This window comes from Gouania willdenowi, chromosome 5, assembly GCF_900634775.1.
Source record: "Gouania willdenowi chromosome 5, fGouWil2.1, whole genome shotgun sequence".
Classification (NCBI taxonomy): domain Eukaryota; kingdom Metazoa; phylum Chordata; class Actinopteri; order Blenniiformes; family Gobiesocidae; genus Gouania; species Gouania willdenowi.
In genome coordinates, this window is record NC_041048.1 from 37,460,901 (window position 1) to 37,480,474 (window position 19,574).

The 19,574-nt window shown below is 40.0% G+C and overlaps 1 protein-coding gene across 1 annotated transcript in view; it reads left to right on the forward strand.

Annotated features, from left to right (window-relative positions):
- dnah1 (dynein, axonemal, heavy chain 1) overlaps positions 1-19,574 on the forward strand; it is a 56,131-nt gene that overhangs the window by 10,363 nt on the left and 26,194 nt on the right. Inside the window, exons 10-42 of the mRNA XM_028446976.1 lie at positions 12-205; positions 291-513; positions 604-723; positions 1,771-1,853; positions 1,949-2,090; positions 2,237-2,392; positions 2,495-2,693; positions 2,791-3,044; positions 4,439-4,651; positions 4,732-4,896; positions 4,975-5,096; positions 5,383-5,488; positions 5,584-5,763; positions 5,892-6,032; positions 6,115-6,278; positions 6,360-6,473; positions 6,542-6,730; positions 6,813-6,918; positions 8,206-8,319; positions 8,407-8,556; positions 8,637-8,723; positions 8,794-8,980; positions 9,065-9,156; positions 10,011-10,165; positions 11,533-11,710; positions 11,784-11,978; positions 12,086-12,205; positions 14,006-14,164; positions 14,263-14,364; positions 14,452-14,592; positions 15,974-16,134; positions 16,243-16,400; positions 16,865-17,038. Coding sequence (XP_028302777.1) covers positions 12-205; positions 291-513; positions 604-723; positions 1,771-1,853; positions 1,949-2,090; positions 2,237-2,392; positions 2,495-2,693; positions 2,791-3,044; positions 4,439-4,651; positions 4,732-4,896; positions 4,975-5,096; positions 5,383-5,488; positions 5,584-5,763; positions 5,892-6,032; positions 6,115-6,278; positions 6,360-6,473; positions 6,542-6,730; positions 6,813-6,918; positions 8,206-8,319; positions 8,407-8,556; positions 8,637-8,723; positions 8,794-8,980; positions 9,065-9,156; positions 10,011-10,165; positions 11,533-11,710; positions 11,784-11,978; positions 12,086-12,205; positions 14,006-14,164; positions 14,263-14,364; positions 14,452-14,592; positions 15,974-16,134; positions 16,243-16,400; positions 16,865-17,038 — 5,044 coding nt within the window. The remainder of the gene's footprint in view (positions 1-11; positions 206-290; positions 514-603; positions 724-1,770; positions 1,854-1,948; positions 2,091-2,236; positions 2,393-2,494; positions 2,694-2,790; positions 3,045-4,438; positions 4,652-4,731; positions 4,897-4,974; positions 5,097-5,382; positions 5,489-5,583; positions 5,764-5,891; positions 6,033-6,114; positions 6,279-6,359; positions 6,474-6,541; positions 6,731-6,812; positions 6,919-8,205; positions 8,320-8,406; positions 8,557-8,636; positions 8,724-8,793; positions 8,981-9,064; positions 9,157-10,010; positions 10,166-11,532; positions 11,711-11,783; positions 11,979-12,085; positions 12,206-14,005; positions 14,165-14,262; positions 14,365-14,451; positions 14,593-15,973; positions 16,135-16,242; positions 16,401-16,864; positions 17,039-19,574) is intronic.

Here is a 19,574-nt window from a genome sequence, read left to right on the forward strand (position 1 = left end):
TACTGTTACAGTTTGTGATGTGTAAATTGTTCACTAGCGGTGATGCAATACTGGAATCGGTGAATTTGTGGGAGCCACAAATTACTGAGCTGAAAGAGAAGGTCGGACATGCTCTGATAAAAGCCTTCATACCACTCAGGGCATATGCTGCTGAATATGAAAAATATTTGGAACTTCAGAACTTGAACATAGACACCTTTCTCAAGTATGTGTGTGGTTTAAAGAGCATTTAGCTGAAAAGGACACTTACTTAAGCCTTTGCCTCTTCATCTCCTTTATTTAAACCCTAGAGCTCATGATCCAGAGCAGACTTCCCAAGAAGTGAGGAAAGAGGTGGAACAACATCTAAAAGAAGCTAAAATAATTGAAGAGTCCTTGCCTTCCATCATCACAATTGGTCTATTTTCCGTTCGTGTTGAGGCTGTACGACAGTCTCTTACAAAGAAAAAGAAAGCTTTAGCCAATGCACTGCTGGGTTGGTTTGCCCAAAACCTCCGTAGGCAAGTTGATGATGTAAGTAATGAACGATAAGAATTTTTTTCCATCTCATCATTAGTGCCCTGTTCTCTTTTTAATTCTATTCCTGTTTTCTTTTGTGTTCAGGCATGTGAAGAGTTTAACAAAATGAGCAGGAAACTCAATGAAAAACCCAACAGCATTGAGGAACTGACTGAAAAGAGTCAATGGATGAAACAGATCCCTGAACAGCTTATACACCATAAGGTGTAGCTTTATGGGATTACATTGATATTTTAATGGCTCTTATTAAGACACGTGGAAAACACAAGGCCCAGAGGCCAAATCCGGCCCTTTAAAGCAGTGGTTCTTCTTTGGTTCAAGCACCCGCTTTCTCTGATTTCTAAATCCAAGTACCCCCTTTGTCTAACTACAACATTTTGCTCAGAATACTGTAAAAAAAACAGCTGTAGCGCACAATGATGGAATGAATGAGCATTAACACACATTTTAAATAATCCCGTTTTTAAAATAAGTGGAAAAAAATAGTGTTTTGTTGCTCATGAATAAATGTTTTTCTTTGGTTTTTATCATTTCTGGTCAACTCCTGCCTTGTATTTTCAGTTCATGTTCTAATTAAGGTAATTTCCATCATCATTATTATGATTATACTTTTTTTAAACTAAAAATAAACATTATTCAACACCATATTTTTAATGCTTTTATTTGTTCATTTTCCACTCTCTCTGTTTCAAATACCCCCTGTAGTGCCATCGCGTACCCCCATTTGAGAAACACTGCTTTACATCATCAAATTTGTCCCGCAGGATAAAGTCGTAATTAACAGAAAACATAAATCATTGTGTAAAAATACTAAGTAGTTCAGTTGTAGATTTCTCAGCCCTTCCAAATACATAAATTCAATTAATATCCACAATATTTGCCAGGGTGCACAGTTTTTCCCACACTTTTATCACACGATCAGTCATTTTTAATTGCAAATTGTTGAAAAATAAATCCTTATCTTTTCCAAAATCCATCAATTTTGTTAAAATTATCCCTCAATTTTTTTTTCCTAAATTAAATAAATATTGGTCACAAACTCAAGGAAATTTAAAGATGGATATTTTCTATAACTTCCAATACTTTACATATATTTACAGGGCAGAATAATGTTAAAAATGCTTGTTTCCCTGCCTAAAATTTGCGGCCCACTTGAGATCAAACTGGTCCGTATTTGGTCCTTGAACTAAAATATGTTTGACACACCTGTATTAAGAAATCAATTAAGTGTCAATCATCTACTTTCAACAGGAACTCTTCGGTGCCATCATGTCAGAATACAAAATGTTTGAAGAGTTTTTCTTCTCGCTTACAACTGACGATGTTAACAAACAGTAGGTGTATTCATTTCATTCTGTTAATGCGTGTGTTTGCTCTCGTTCATCTCAATAGCATCATTAGGACCTGATGCTGTTACCTTTCTGTGCAGGTGGACAGCTCTCGCCTGGCCTCGGAGGATATTGGCTCAGGTGGAGACAGTAGTGAGCCAGCATGTGAAGGATGAGAAACACTTCCATGAAATCCAAATAGCAGAGCAGAGAAACTTTGAGGAGAGCCTAGATTCCCTGCAGGTTTGTGGAGCCTGTAAACATCAGTTAGAACCAATTTGCTCTGGACAATTCATGATTTCAATCACATTTCTTCAGTTTTTCAAAGGTTCTGCACAGTATTTAGGAAAAAGTAGATACGGTATAATGTCTTGAAATTGTGTCTATAGGTGCTGATTTCTGGATTTGCAAACCATACAGACATTGAACATGCCCATGAGTTGGCAAAGGAGGTCAGGCGCATGAGTAAACAACTTAAGGAGTTCCAGACTTTGGCTCAAACTTACAATAACAGAGAACGTCTCTTCGCTGTGCCTCCCACCAATGTAAATGAAGAGTCATACAATCAGCCAAATTCAATTTAGTTCACTAACCTTACAAATATTCAAACTTGTCTTTCTAACTCTCAATTATTATATGGGTTACAGTTTGATCATCTCAAAAAGTTGATAAAGGACTTCCAGCCTTTTCAAGACCTATGGATCACTACCTCTGACTGGCTGAGAGTGCATGAGAGTTGGCTCAACGATCCCTTATCCTCCATCGACCCTGAGCAATTTGAGCGCACTATCACTGATTCACACAACACCATGTTGAAATGTATAAAACACTTTGAGGAAAAGCCAGGTCTGTTTCCACACGTGTGCTGACTCAAACTCTAACTGAGGCAAATAACTTCTGACAGTTTCTCATCTTGACCTCTCTCTATCTCTCATAAATCTAGATTGCCAATTGGTGGCAACTGCAATCAACAACAAAATTGAGGACTTCCTTCCTTACATCCCTCTGATTCAGGGCTTAAGGAACCCGGGTATGAGGAGTCGACACTGGGAGATGCTTTCAGAACGTATTCAGATAAAAGTCAAGCCCAAAGCCAACTTGACCTTGTCTCGCTGTCTGGAGCTTGGGCTGCAAAACTACGCAGATGACATTGCTCATGTGGCCCAAACGGCTGGAAAAGAGTACACGTTCGAGCAGGTACATTTGGCTGTACAGTAACTATACAGTAAAAAGGTGCATGTATTGGTGTTTATAAAACCTTTTCTATACAGTAACTAGGGCTTCATGTTTTTTTAACCCTGCAATATATATGGCGATATGAAAAAATACAGTAATTTTCACCATATGACTCAAAATGCTGCACTGCTGCCATCTTGTAGAAAAATTAATCTGCATCTGTCCCGTGTTTGTAAATCTTTTAGTTCCTTTTCTTAACCTTTATTTAACTAGTCAATGTATCAGTTTCCACAGCCTGTGGATGTGGTGCGTCACGGCTCCAGAACGCGTCCATCAGTCTGGCGCCCTCCGCAACACATACGCAGAGCTTTAGTTTTTGCCAGACGCCAGAGCACGATGGATAACTTCAGCAAAGATAAGCTCATGCGAATCAGGAAGTAGGGCACAGACATAGAATAAAATATCCAGTTTATTTTCAAAATAAAATGCTCCGTGTTCAAGGTGGATCCAGCTTTCTTAGGGCACTAGGTGGGGGCGGATCATATTTCACATACAAATATAGATAATAATCTCCACAAAAGTGGAAGATCTACAGGGCAAGAACAAGTCAATTTCCCTCTGTTCCTCTCGAAGAACACAAACTGTTTATATTGTTTTGTAGTTCTCTTGACTACAACTTGGACCTTCTCGCCTTCAAAAAACACCTCAAAACCCACTTATTTCGGACTGCTTTTAATGTATAGCCATTTTATCTTGTAGTCTACCTATTGTTTATTACTTTGTGTTTTTACTTAAGTCTATGCCTCTGTATTTTTACTTATTGTTTATCCCTGTAAAGCGTCTTTGAGCACTGTAAAAGTGCTATACAAATAAAATGTATTATTATTATTGCTACAACTGGTTATATTGCGCGATTATGCATCAGTTAGGGAGATATCCTGAGTCCTCGCAATACCCGCAATCTGGTGGAGCCACAACCATGGGCATTAAAGACCCAACCGGTCGATATTGACGGACGGAGGAGCACAGAAATGTTCTGCTGTGCAGCCATTCCGCATCCAGTGGAAATCCGGTGTTACTCTTCCCACAACAATGAATGTCGACTCACGGAGATGTTTAGTGGCTTTGCCAGTTCAGTCAGTCCACCAGGGAAGATCGTCTGCACACAATTTATCATCCTAAAGGCTGATTTTACTGGACAAATGTGTGCGTTGTTTGTGTGTAAAAACATTGCAGGACCCGCAATGTAACTTTTGCGCACACGTACATTGTGATGACGATGCTCAAATGATATTATGTGCAATCTTAACAGAAACTGATATTTGTAACTGTGCTGAAAAAATGTAATCTTATTCTTAAAAAGCATCATCATTAAACAGGATTTTTCTTATACTTGTCCACACTGCTCTGTTTAGGCTCTGGAAAAGATGGAACATGAGTGGTCTACAGTCATCTTTAATGTGCTGCCCTATAAGGAAACAGGAACATACATCCTCCAGAGCCCAGACGAGGCGTCCCAGTTATTGGACGATCATATCGTCATGACTCAGAGCATGTCTTTCTCCCCTTTCAAAAAGGCCTTTGAGGAGCGCATCAACACCTGGGAGAGCAAACTCAGGCTGACACAAGTACCTCCTCTTCAGCTTTTGTTGTTTCTCTTTTCCACATCGTATAGTGTTATAATTCTGCCCTCTTTGGGTACAAACAGGATGTGCTGGAGGAGTGGTTGATGTGCCAGCGCTCCTGGCTATACCTGGAGCCAATCTTCAGCTCTGATGATATCAACAAACAGCTTCCAGAGGAAGGAACAAAATTCCAAAGAATGGAGCAAAAATGGAAGAGAGTTATGAACAGTGCATTTAAAAACCCAAAGGTCAAAGCCCTAGCAGCATATTAAACATGGTTTACTCTGATATAGACTTTTTACAGTGGTTTCTACGTCTGTTTATAGGTCATTGAGTTGTGTCCTGATGCTGATCTACTTGAGAAACTTAAGGAGTGCAACATCCTTTTGGAAAAGGTGCAGAAGGGTCTCAGTGAATACCTGGAGACTAAACGTGGCTCTTTCCCCAGGTTAGATCTACTCAGGGGGTCCATTCAGCTCCCCAACTGTTTTGTGTTTGTTTTGAAGTTTAGTTGACTAAATTTTCAACTAAATTCTAATACTTTCTGCTAAACTCCGATCGCAGCACTTATGTATGCTTGTTTGATGCTTTGTTCTGTCCTGGTTTTTTTTTTTGTTTTGTTTGTTTTGTCCTTCATGCTGTTATTATGCCCTTGAATTTGATTAAATGCCTGAAATAAGTATGTAAAAGCAGTAGTTTACTGACAATGTGAAACAGTAAATGTTTTTTTATAGGTTTTATTTTCTGTCTGACGATGAGCTGCTGGAGATTCTGTCCCAGACCAAAGATCCAACAGCTGTTCAGCCACACCTGCGTAAATGCTTTGAGAACATTGCTAAGGTTGGTTCCACCTGGTCTTGGGTTGTTTTCTCCTTTTACTTTATGCACAAAACTACATTTGGTCAAGAAACCTTGTGTTTGTCTTTGGCTTCTAGCTTCATTTTCAGTCAGACCTTGAAATCACGCATATGTACTCTGGAGAAGGAGAGGAGGTGAAACTCTTCTTACCAGTACGACCGACTGGAAATGTGGAGGACTGGCTGAGGGATGTGGAGAAGTCCATGAAATCCACTTTGAGGGATAACATTGATCGCTCGCTCAAAGTTTACCCTGAGGCAATATATCTAATTTTTGCTTTTTTATGTTTTGATTTAATGATTTCCTGTAATATCTGTATCAGGTTTCTTCATGTTTTGGTCTGTATTTTTAAGTTTTAAGCTCTGGTATATATTTTTTCTCTTAGGAACCTCGTACAGAGTGGGTGTTATCGTGGCCGGGGCAGGTGGTCATAGCTGGCTGTCAGGTCTTCTGGACGTTGGAAGTTTCTAAGGCTTTAGAGCAGCAAGATTTGGCCAAACATCTTTACCCTCAACTTAAATCACAGGTCTGGAGCCTGATTGAGCATCAATCAGATTAAATACAGTGAAACCTTGCACATCCTAAATATTTGACATTTGTTTGTGAAGCTGTTTGACTTAGTGCAGCTGGTTAGAGGTCCTCTGTCCACGATGCAGCGAGCTGTGCTCTCCGCCCTTATTGTTATCGAGGTCCATGCTAAGGATGTAGCTGCAAAATTAGTGGAGCAAAATGTCTCCAGCATTGATGACTTTGAATGGATCAGCCAGCTCAGGTGACTTGATTATTTTTTCTGGTATTATGAGACTGTTCTCTGCAATATAAACAATGGAGTGTTACGATTGTGTGTTTGTAGATATTACTGGACAAAAGATGACTTGTGCGTTCAATCAGTGAATGCAGAGTTCTTGTATGGATATGAGTATCTTGGTAACTCAGGACGCCTGGTCATTACTCCGCTCACTGACAGGTAGACGTCTGCCGCCTTTTGTCTGTACCTGGGACACTTTTTTAATCAGGTTTCACTGGTTCTTTCAGATGCTACCTGACCCTAACTGGCGCTCTGCACCTTAAATTTGGAGGTGCTCCTGCAGGTCCAGCGGGGACTGGAAAAACAGAAACCACGAAAGATTTGGGAAAGGCTCTTGCAATCCAGACTGTTGTTTTTAATTGCTCTGATCAGCTTGATTTTATGGCAATGGGCAAGTTTCTCAAAGGACTGGCCTGGTAAAAAAGCCCAAGACTGTCTGCTTAACATTTAAATATAGTAGTAGACACATTTGATTCCTAATCATTGTGTGTTTTGCAGTTCTGGTGCCTGGGCATGCTTTGATGAGTTCAATCGTATTGATGTTGAAGTGCTATCAGTGGTGGCACAACAAATCACGACTATACAAAAGGCTCAGCAGCAGAGGGTAAGTGCAATTATATACCATGATACCCAATCTCTTAATGTGTTGACCAGTCGCTTAATGGTCAAAGAAGTAAACCAAGAAACTGAACATTGCTAGATCGATTCTCTCCCGGATCAACATCACTGCAGATCGTTCCCTAGTACTGTGGGTGGCCAACACCGACCCTTTCCCATAAAAAGTAGATTCAATTGGGCATGATGATAACCTCCAAGCATAATTTCAACATTTGTTGGATTATAATTGTCTTTATTAGTTGTAACTACACAATAGCATTAAGCAGAGATGTAAAGAGTACTGATATATCCTACTCAAGTAGAAATACTGTTACTTTCTTGACTTTGTACGCAAAAGTAAAAAGTAGCTCAATTAAATACTACTCAAACTAAAAGTTACTTGTGACTTTCACCTCCCAGCTTTATTTTTGGTGATAAATCTTGCCACGGTTCTCTTGCATACAGTAAACATCTCATGTATAAACTTAAAAAGGAAGAGACCAATTGGAACTTGATTTATTTTCCACAAAGGCATCTGTATAGAATAAAAGGTTTGCCAAAATGTACAATTCTTTTTAAAATAAAATAACACCAATTTCAAAATAAAAATAAAAATATCAGGGTCTAAGTATAACTACATGTATATACTCTAAAACAGTGCCTTGCCAAATGTGCCATGTGGGTTACAACATAATAGGTAGAAACCCCAACCTGAACCCAAGAAAATAGCTGGGCTTTGATCATAAATTGCACGACTAAGAACATATGGATTATGTTCAATGTACAGTACCTTCATAAACTGCAGACCTGAAATCAGTACAGTACTGTGGTTTAAGGTACTATTTTTTTTTAAATAATTTACTCAGTAACTGTTGGGTATAGAAATGTAACAAATGACTTTACTTCTTTTAAAATGTACTTAATTACTGATTTAGAAAATTTACTTTTTAAAGTATATTTTCTAAATGAAATGTAACAAATCACTTCTTTTAAAACGTACAAGCAAAGTTACTGATTTAGAGTACCCATAAAAGCAACTCATTTACAGTAATGTGAATACTTGTAATCCATTACTTTCAAGTGACACAAAATCATATCGTACAAGTTTAAAAACCCAAGAAGTCTGAACCTAATTGACAAATACAGTATGTTAGAATTACTCTTACAAAATGAATTGGCCTGAACCTTGTAATTTATGCCTCGCTAACATCTCATGTTGACCTACATATCCACAAGAAGTTCACTTTTTATTACATTCAGCCAACAAGTTTTTTTTTGGTGTTTTTTCATTCAGGCTGAGTGGTTTCAGTTTGAAGGGGTGAAGATCCCTCTGGTCTCATCATGTGCAGTCTTCATCACTATGAATCCTGGTTACGCCGGCCGCACAGAACTTCCTGACAATCTCAAGGTCTGAACTTAAGCTTTTCTATCCAATCAAGTGACTGTTTTCTACAGAGAGTGAGCGAATTCGTTTTAACTATTGAGACTTCCACAGGCGCTGTTTCGTCCCGTGGCCATGATGGTCCCTGATTATGCAATGATAGCTGAGATCTCCTTGTACTCGTTTGGCTTCAGTGAAGCCAAGATTCTGTCCAAGAAGATAACCACAACGTTCAAGCTGTCATCTGAACAACTCAGCTCTCAGGTATGAACTTATTAACCTTGCATGTATTTTGCCTTCTATATTGTGAAACTAATTTAAATTTTGCCTGTTTTTCTACAAAGGATCACTACGATTTTGGTATGAGAGCTGTGAAGACTGTGATCTGTGCTGCTGGAAACCTTAAGAGGGAAAACCCGGACATGGATGAAGTAAACTTCTCTTGATTTAAATATCTAAACATTGATAAGCGGCTTAAAGGTTTTTCTTTCTGTCCTTCAGGGTTTAATCGTTCTTCGGGCCATTCAAGATGTCAATGTGCCAAAGTTTTTACAGGAAGATCTGAAGCTCTTCGCAGGCATCCTGTCTGATCTATTTCCAAACACAAAACAAGAACCACTGAATTATGGTCCGCTGGAGGAGTCGATGCGCAGCATCTGCGCAAAGAAGAACCTCAAAGATGTGGATGGTTGGTGTTACTTCAAACTTTGCTAACTCAAGCAGTCTTTTTAATTTGTACAGTGAGTAAAACCTAGCGTTGTGATGATTGCAGGTTTTATTCATAAGTGCATTCAGCTCTACGAGACTACCGTAGTGAGACATGGTCTGATGTTGGTGGGACCTTCTGGTTCAGGTAAAACCAAGGTGAGTAATTAGCATTATCCCTGTGGGATTCTTAGGCTTCTGCATAGGTGAGGGTATGTATCTGTTAGTATTGCAGCCATGGTTGGGGTCAATTATAATTGTAATTGCATAATTAATAAATAAAACAACTTACTGTTTTAATCATAATCGAATTGTAATTGAGTTCAGATAGTTCACTTTGTAATTGTAATTTAAACTCAAAACATACGTAGTTAATTATTAAAATGTGTTTCATATAAACTTTTCCCACTACCTGTCAGTTCTCTTAAGGATCATTTTACCATTTTAATTTTTTTTTATTACATCTAATGGTATACTGACAGAAAAAAGAGTCAGACGCCCCCACACCAAAAATATTAAAACCAATATTTTCATGGATAAGGAAGCCTAACAAGGTAACCAAGAGATGAGAAACAAATTAGATAATAGATCATTTTTAGTGTATTTTACAGCTGATTGAAGACATGGGTCAAAACTGATCCCTTATCATAGGAGATGCTAACACAACATAAAGCTAACATATTTTGATAGCACTTTGAGATGACTATTATTGTAATTTGCACTATATAAATAAAGTTTAATTGAATTGAAGAGGAAAGTTAAGTTATTTATTTCAGGCTTGATAATTGTGATGAATTGAATTTGAACTTTAGTAATTTAGAACGTACATATAATTGACTTTCAGGGGAAAAATTATAATTGTATTTTTAATTGTAATCCGAAAAAAATGCTGGTCATGGTAATCATTATTGAGTTGTACTTGAACATGGATAATTAAAGACATAATTGTAATTTAAAAATGTAATTGACCCCAACCCTGGTTGCAGCCAATGAATGACTACTATGTATTTTAGTGTTATGAGGTCCTAGGTGCTGCAATGACAGCCCTAAAGGGCCAGCTCTCTGTGAGCGGTGGCGTGTATGAGGCCGTTCAGATACATGTCCTTAATCCAAAATCGATCACCATGGGACAGCTCTACGGAGAGTATGACTTACTCACACATGAGTGGTAAGTGATATTTTTTCAATTCAATCCAGGGCCCGGTTTTTCAAAAGGTTTAATCCGAATAAAATGTATCCGGATTTGATAATCAATCTGATCCGGATAGAAACTTTTCAGGATCACCAAATAAGGACAACCTGAGCTCATCTTTGTTTGATGAAGGACAGACCTGACCAACTTCCTGATTTCTGCCAGAACCAGAACCAACAAACAGAACGTGCAACAAGGGACGCAATAGTTTAACACTATTTCTGATTTTGATTTGTTTTGGATTTATCATTGCATGCATCACTAAAAAATCATCTAAAAACTTTCTGATTGTGGTGAATATACATCAGTTAGTGACAGAATTAAATATATTATTTGTGATCAATATTGACAGCTGTTTGAGGGATTATTTTATGAGGCCAAACTCTTTTTTTCTTTGCTGTAGACCTTTACTGTTTTAGCCTACCTAATCGCTGTAGCCTGACAGTTGAACAAATCAAATTAATTTGTTTATATATCTTGTAGGCTACACCGCATGATCTAAATATATTATGAATTTATACACTTTTAAAGTTTCATTACATTTTGGACCTGAAATCCATGCTGAATCCACCTTTCTAATGGGATCAGTTTAATCAGAATCAGAATCAGAATCATCTTTATTCGCCAAGTGTATGTTGTACACACGAGGAATTTGACTCGGTCAACTGTGCTCTCTTCAATAGTGAAAACATTCAATAATAAACAATCAACTAGAAAAGATGATAATAAGTATAAACATAAGTATAAATATAAACAGTAGTTAGACTAGAATGTGCAAACTCGATAAAATAACAAGATGATAATAATAATAATAATAATAATAATAATAATAATAGTATAAAAAAAAAAAAATTAAAAAAAAAAATTAAAAAAAATAAGATAAAAAGAAGGAAAATAATAGAAAAGAAAGATAACAATAAAATATAATAATAATAAAAGGAAAATAGTGCAGTAGAGCATTGATAAGTAGTGCAGGAGAACATTTTAAATTAAAGGTATGTACATGAACATTCTCAGTGTCAGATTGATCCAGGGTTGTTATGTTTGGTTCCAGGGTTTTTTCACAGAAACAGGACTGACACTCTTTGACTGTTTAGTGTTGATCAGAGTGACAGCCTGATTTTTAAGATCAAAGTGATCCCAATCCTACTAAAAAGATCAGAAAAACCCAAACTAAAGGTTTGAGCCGGATCAAAACCGAGATTTTTCTTTTAAATAACTCCTTTTCAAGATTTGATCCAATCCATTATCCAGAATCCGAGCTGAGTACTTTTGAAAAACTGGGTCCAGGAGAAAGATTAAAAAAGGCATCCAGATTTGAATCTCTTTATCCAACCTTGCAGGGCAGACGGTATACTGCCATCTCTGGTTCGGAGTGGAGCAGCGTCTATGGACAAAACTAAAAAGTGGTACATGTTCGATGGCCCAGTAGACGCTGTGTGGATTGAGAACATGAACACGGTGCTGGATGACAACAAAAAGCTGTGTCTTAGCTCTGGGGAGATCATAAAGCTCACTGATGTAAGATTGATTTGTTCTTCCTACCTATCTCTGTGCACTAATCCTTCAGAATGGATTTGTCCTTCTCTTGCAGGAGATGACCATGATGTTTGAGGTTCAGGACTTGGCCATGGCGTCTCCAGCCACAGTGTCTCGCTGTGGCATGGTCTACCTGGAGCCCAGTGTTCTGGGCCTCACTTCCTTTACAGAGTGCTGGTTAAAGCAGATCCCTGAAGGCCTGAAAGTCTACACAGAACAGCTAAATCTTCTATTTGCCACATTCCTGCAGGTAAATGGAGGAGTCAATGTAACAGTGAACATCCAGCAGAAATATTTAAAGCTTTCTTCATGGCTGAGGAAAACAAGGGCAGAACATTTTTACAATCTGTTTTACAGGACTCAATCAAATTTGTCCGCTCATCAGTAAAAGAAGTCATCACATCCCTAGACGGTAATCTTACCTTCAGCCTGCTCAAACTGATGGACTGCTTTTTTGGTCCCTTCAATAACCAAAAGGTGTGTATGAACATTTTTCAAGGACTAGTTTATCAATGGCAAAACTGCACACGATGGCTGTGTTTGAAATGGCATACTCCTACTATACAGTATACACTACAATCTCAATGAGTATATACTGTCTACTTTATACGATAAGTATGGTTAGGAGGATTAGGATGATGAGCGTTTCCCAAGATACATTGGGAACCTACAATGACAAAAACCTGAAGCACACTAAGGTAAAATATCTCCATTGATTCTCCACCTTTGGAAGTTCTGAAAGCATTTTAGGTGAGAAAGGGAACAAGTAGAATATTAACATGTGGTCATTTCATCCATAAAACTCACGAACACACATTTCATGCCGACATCTTGAAGATTTTCAGAGACCCTCCTTTGGGCTGGTTAACTTCAAAACAAGAGCTATATTTACAAAAGCATTGAAAAACTAATGTAAGACAAGAAGAGATGCTTTTGTTTTGAAAAGGGAATGTTTGACTTATAGCTTGAAGCCGGTCCTAGGACGATTTTATGTTCCACTCGGAGTCGCCACGCATCATGGGGTGGTTGAGTATGACTAGACAGTGCATACATAAAAAATGTCCCGCTATGGTACACATCGAGGTATTTCTTGCGTACTCAATCTTTTCATACTATCTAATGTGAACGCACTACTTACTAATTTTGATGTCAGATTTACTATGAGTAGTACGTTAATATGCGATTTCGAACACAATCAATTACTACAGTGCTACATTATTGTTATATATTGTCTTAAAAAAATTGCAACCATCCTCTCCTAACCTCATGTGTATGGGCTGCTGTCCTGTCTCCTATCACAGTTGATTCATAAAATAAGGAGGAGCACATCCAGAACAGGACACCAGACCACCACAAAGCAAACACACAGAGACAGACGAGTTCATTTTTCATCATATACAATGAACCTCACATGTAGAAATAAACCCAGCACCATAGTAACAGACAACTGATCCAAAACCTTTTTCAGCATCATGAGTGCATGGCTGACCCATTCATGTTGTCTCGATGTTGCAGAGAAAAGTCTATATTTAGAGCATGTGTGTGTGTGTGCAGAGGACTAAAGAGCACTGATATATTCTACTCAAGTAGAAGTACTGTTACGTGATTGAAATTGTACTCAAGTACAAGTAAGTCATACATAAAATACTCAAGTTACTAGTTACTTTCACCCCCATGTTTATTTTTGGTAATAAATCTTGCCATAGTTCCCTTCCATACAGTAAACATCTCATGTATAAATTTAAAAAGGAAGAGATTAAATCTTGCACAACTGGAACTTAATTTATTTTCCACAAAGGCATCTGTATGAAATAAAAGCTTTATCAAAATGAACAATTGATTTTTTAAAAATAAAATACCACCAATAAATTCAATTAAAAATCAATAAAATAAAAAGTATAGCTAAATTTATTAACTCTAAATCTGAGAAAATAACATTCAATACTGTTTTGGAGCGGTGCATTATGTTTAATCTGATTGGTCGACTATTATGGGATGCATTGTATTAATGTCTGGTCATTTAATTTTTTGTAGTCTGTTGGTCATTTTGAAACAAAAATAATAATTTACTCAGTAACGGTTGTGTGTTGAAATGTAACAAATCACTTCTTTTAAAACGTACTTAAGTACAAGCAAAATTTCTGATTTAGAAATATACTCAAAAAAGTACAAGTACCCATAAAAGCAACTCAATTACAGTAACGTGAGTACTTGTAATCCGTTACTTTGACCTCTGGTGTTATTAGTGCTGTTTTCTCCTCTTTTGTTGTATTTTAGAGCGGCCTGTCGTTTCCTCCTAAAAAATTAGAGCGTATAAAGGATCTGATCCAGCCCTGGTTCTTCTTCTCTCTGGTGTGGAGCGTTGGAGCCACTGGAGACGCAGACAGCCGCACACGCTTCAGTGCATGGCTCAAAAACCAATTGGCAGAAAAAGAGGTCCTTTCACCCTTAACAGCTTTATGAAAGTGCATTAATTGTTTGATTTTGTTTCTGACAGAATTATACAACTGATCTATAATTAAATTGTTACATAGATTGAGTTAGGTTTTCCTGAGTCAGGCTTGGTGTACGACTACAGACTTGATGATGCTGGGATTAGCAATCCAGAGGAGAATGAAGAGGATGACAACAGAAACGTATGCTTTATGCTTTAAAATCCTTTTGACCATAGCCAAAACTATAAAATACACATTTGCTTTTATTCTCTTGTTGCTACACCACAGGTCCAATGGGTCAGATGGATGGAATACGCAAAAACTGTTGAAATCACACCAGAAACTAATTATGCTGACATAATAGTTCCCACTGCTGACACAGTGAGAATGTCTTTCCTGATGGATATGCTTTTGACCAATAGGAAGCCTGTGAGTACCCATGCATTTTTGCAATGATTGGATCATTTCATCTCAGTTTGTGCTAGAACAGTAGTTCCCAAACAGGGGTACGCATACCCCTAGGGGTGCAGGAGCACATTGCAGGGGGTACTCGGAATTTTTTAACAATTAATTAAAAAATAATTGAGAAATGTTTCCAGTTTCTTTTTAGGCTATTTTTTTGTTTGATAAATTAATCACAAACTACCAGTACTATTGCTCAATAAAATACTATATTTTCTTGTAATTTATTAAAACAGGATTATTTTGTGCTACAAGGGCCATTTTATCACACTTCTGACAATAGGAGACAACAATTAGCTACTTTTCACATAGGAGACCGTATTTACTTAAAGGTGCAGTCTGCAACTGTTATAAAAGTGACTTTTTGTCATATTTGCTCAAGCTGTCACTATGTAAGGACAGCTTTACATGAAACTAGTAGTTTGTGTGAAAAAAACAGGCTCACTGAGGCTCCTGCAGCCTTTGGCAGATTGCCAGAATGCACCGCGACCGAACAAAAAAACCAATCAGAGCCAGGACTGTGTTTGATGGACTGTCTGACAGCTGTTGCTCACAGGCCCCGCCCCCTTCCCGGGGCTGTAGCGCCGTCTTTTTTACAGTGTATGGTCTGGAGGAGTAGAAGATGGAAATAGCGACTTTTCTGATTGAAAGGTAATTACTGCTGCTTGAATGACGTTATATTTGATTTGTAATTGTTACACTAGAACTCTGTGGTGCATGTGTTGTTCGTGTGCGCGCAGCAGCCTTTGTGTGATCTGCTGTTAGTGACACTGAGTTGTTGTTGGTGCTGCTGAGGTGTGTACACATTGAGAGAGAGAGAGAGAAGAGCTGCAGTAATATGCTTTTAACAGAGCATGTTATATTACTGTGATGTTGTTGTCAGACTAACGTTAGCTTGTTAGCTCCTCTGACGGAGGGACTTTGGAAAGTTTGGAGGCAGGGCAAGAGAGCAGCGGGGAGGGAGGGGGAGAGAGGGATCTGAGAGTCGCGGACTGCACCTTTAATAATGAAGTAATCACATAAAAGTTGCATTGGTGTTTTCTTTGAAATACATTTCACTTCAAATGACACTAATTGTTTGGAATTTGTAGATTAAGCTTAGGGAATCAATGTTCGAGACACAGTTAAGGGTTTAAGAGAGTGCGCTGTTCCACAAATAGCCACAAAAAAAAGCATATGATTAAATTATATAGAGGGTACTTATGATATGAAGGGGGGTACACATGATTTGGCAAATATACAAAGGGGGTACACAGGACACAAGAGATTGGGAACCACTGTGCTAGAAGATGTTCAATTTTTGATATTTTCTTAACAGAAATTATTTTTCTCTATGTCTTTCATGCAGGTGTTGTGTATTGGCCCGACTGGTACCGGAAAAACCCTGACCATGTCAGACAAGCTGCTAAAAAACATGCCTGACAAATATATCACACACTTCCTCATGTTCTCTGCCCGAACCTCAGCCAACCAAACACAAGATTTCATTGACAGCAAACTGGACAAGCGGTAGGAAAGCTGCACTGCATTGAATCAAAGTGAAGGCAGCACTCAGCCACTGTGTGCGTAATAATGATTTTATATATTGTTGCTCTGTTTTATGTATTTGTGTGTCAGACGCAAAGGCGTGTTTGGGCCTCCCATGGGAAAAAACTTTATCTTTTGTATTGATGATTTGAACATGCCCATGTTGGAGACGTATGGAGCCCAGCCTCCCATTGAACTCCTGAGGCAGTTCATGGACCACGGTGGCTGGCATGACAGAAAACAGATAGGTAGGAACAAGGGATGGGGTCAATTCTAATTGTAATTGCCTATTTGATAATTAATTAAAATGGAAAAAATTTGCTCTTTTTTTCTATGATAAGGCTATCATAAGACCATAAAAACATATTATGGGGTTATTTATTTCAGGCTCTGTAATTGTGAATAATTTAATTTGAACTTTAGTAATTAAGAACGTAATTGTAATTTACTTTCAGGGGAAAAATATTAATTGTAATGGGAAAAAATGCCACTCACCGTAATTATAATTGAGTTGTAATTAAACATGGATAATTGAAGATGTAATTGTAATTGAAAAATGTAATTGACCTCAACCCTGGTAGGAACACTGATCACCTGTTAATCTTTTACATTAATAGCCATTTCAAAATAATATGATTGTTTCATGTTTACATTCCAAATTTTATATTAGGAAATAGGAAACTTGTGTAAAATCGTGCATATTGTTTTACAGGGACATTCAAGCACTTGATTGACATCAATTTTGCCTGTGCAATGGGACCCCCCGGAGGAGGTCGAAACCCCATAACTCAGCGTTTCACACGTCACTTCAACTTTCTCTCTTTCACTGAGATGGAAGATATCAGCAAGAGACACATCTTCTCCACCATCCTGGGAAGCTGGATGAGTAAGTCCTGGTTCCCAGTGTGTCTGTAGGGTGGTAGGATGACACAATGGATCAGCAGGAAACGAGTGTACAAAGCTCTTCAGCCATAATCCTGTTCATTGTCACTATTAATGTTCAAGTCGGTACATAAAAAATATTTCATGCTGAGGCGAAAATGATAGGGAATGAAGAGAACATTTTCCGTCAAAACAGCTCAAGACCAGCACTGATTTCTGCTAATCTTCAACTTTATTAGTGTGATAATAAGGAGAAGAACTTGGTAAAGTGAAAAATCTCTTCAGTCCATGCATCAATCCGCCCAGTGATGACTGAAACCTTCCCAATGTTGTGAGTGAGTGACTCACACACCGCTGCACACAAGCAGGAGTGAAAGGTGGTGAGCTTGAATTTTTTTTTATTGATTTTGTATTTTTTGTCTGAACTTTTTCTGGCTAGGGATTTTATGTTATTGTTAATGTTGATATTTCCATTGGTTTTATGATATGTAAAATAATTCTGGACTTATTAGTGGCTTTTTAATACATACAAGAGTTTATTTTTTTTCAAGAATTTAGTTAAAGCAACTTGTTGAAAGTTGAGATTTTTACATGTTCTGCTTCAAAATAGTTGCAGACACATTTATCTTTGTCTGTCACATGTATTTAAAAGAAACTATAACTAAAGAGAGAATGCTCTTTAACTGTTCAACATTGTCATGGTTTTTTAAATGGATTTTTATGGTCTCGGTTTGTCTCAGTCTTGGTCTTGACTCTCAAAAGTCTTGCTAGTTGGTCTCGATGCATTCTTTTTTTTTTTTTTTTTTTTTTCTCTTGTCTGCACATTCTGTCGAAGGTTAACACTACAAGAAGTGCAATCTTTTAACAGCAATGCATATTTTGTTATTGCAATTAAATAAATTTATTTATTTCATTGCATAATTGTGACCATCACCAGCCCTCCCTAGGGAAGGGTAAGAAATACTTTATTAAAGGGAGGATGTAAAAAAAGAGAGGGCAGTGTTACACCAAGGTGAGGGGTTGGAGAGGGGTGGGGAAGTTAACAGGGAAGAGGAATACAAGATAGGAAATGGAATGGGTGGGGAGTAGTCGATAGATTTCAAGTGATGCGATGTGAAATTGTGGTTGTGTATATTGTGCTTATTGTTGAGTTATCAAGCCAGTTTGGTGACCAGTGTGCGGCTTAGGAATAATGGTGGTGGCTGTGAGCAGAGGAAGAAGTGAGTGGAAATTCCATAAAACAGGTATTTGGGAACAACGTGTCTGTGGTTGAGCCCAGTATGAGTGTTATCCCACAGCCCAAGGCCAGTGCATCCATGACAAATGTATTTCCAAGAACCGCCACTGCAAAACCCACGAGCCGCCCCCGGGCCCCGGAAGCAGCCAGGCCAGCAGCAAGAGCGGGCAACCCGGGGGCCCCCGGCGACCACCACACGGCCAGGCAGCCCCCCGAACGCCCCCAAGATCCCAAACCGAGAGGCAACCATCGCCCCCCCCCATACACACCCGAGAAAGCCCCAAGGAGCCAAGGACCCAGCGCACCACGCCACCAATCCAACCCCCAACCCCCAGCCCCCCCACCCCATCCCCCCCCACCCCCCCCACACCCCCGCGCCCAACCCCCCGAGGGGAGGGCCCAGAGAGCTCCCCGCCCGAGACCCCAGCGGAGGAGCCGAAGCCCACGCCCAGCAGACGACCAGAGCCACGCCGAACGGGCAGCCGGCGGGCACCCGCCGCCGGGCCCAGAGCCAGCAGGGACCCGACCCCAGGCCAGAGGGACCCGGAATGAACGCAGCACCAGGAGCAGCCCGCCCAGGGAGGACGACCACACCCCAAGCCGCATAAGGCACCAGGGGGGCCGCCGGGAGTCTCCCCGCCAGCCCCCAGGCACCCCAACCTAGCCCCCCATGGCGCCCCAAATCACCTATTGTTGATGTCGCCCGCGCCACGGGCTTTAGTTTTTTTATTTATTTATTTTTTTTTTAAAAGCCAGGGCCCCCTCCAAGGGCCAAGCCAGACCGCCTTGTGCATCCCCAGCACCCTGCCTCACGGGGCACTGCCCAAGCAGGGGCCGTACCATTAGGTATGCAAGGGCGCGGCACGCGGCACCCGCCCGAAAGACCCCCGCCAGGACCGGCCCGGCCAGCCAGCCAATCACCCCGGGCCCCAGGAGCACCCCCCGGGACCAGGACCCCCAAGGGCAAGTCCCCGGGCCAAGCCCCCCGGGACGCACCCCCCACCCCCGCCCAGGACCCGGCCACAGCCCAGCAGGACCGCACAGCCCCGGACAGCCCAAGGCCAGCAGCCCAGGGCCCGCCGCCCCCCGGGCAGCGCCAGCCACGGAGCAGCGCCACCCACCGGCCCGCGAGCAACCGGCGATCCCCACCGCGGGGACGGAGGCACCCCAAAGGCACACATCAAGTGCGGAACCGCAGCCCCGAGCCAAAGATGCCCCGGACCCACCCACCGGTCCGCAGATGGCAGGACAGACCCACCAGGCGGCCGACAGCAACCTCCACCACCGGAACAGCTAGCGCCGC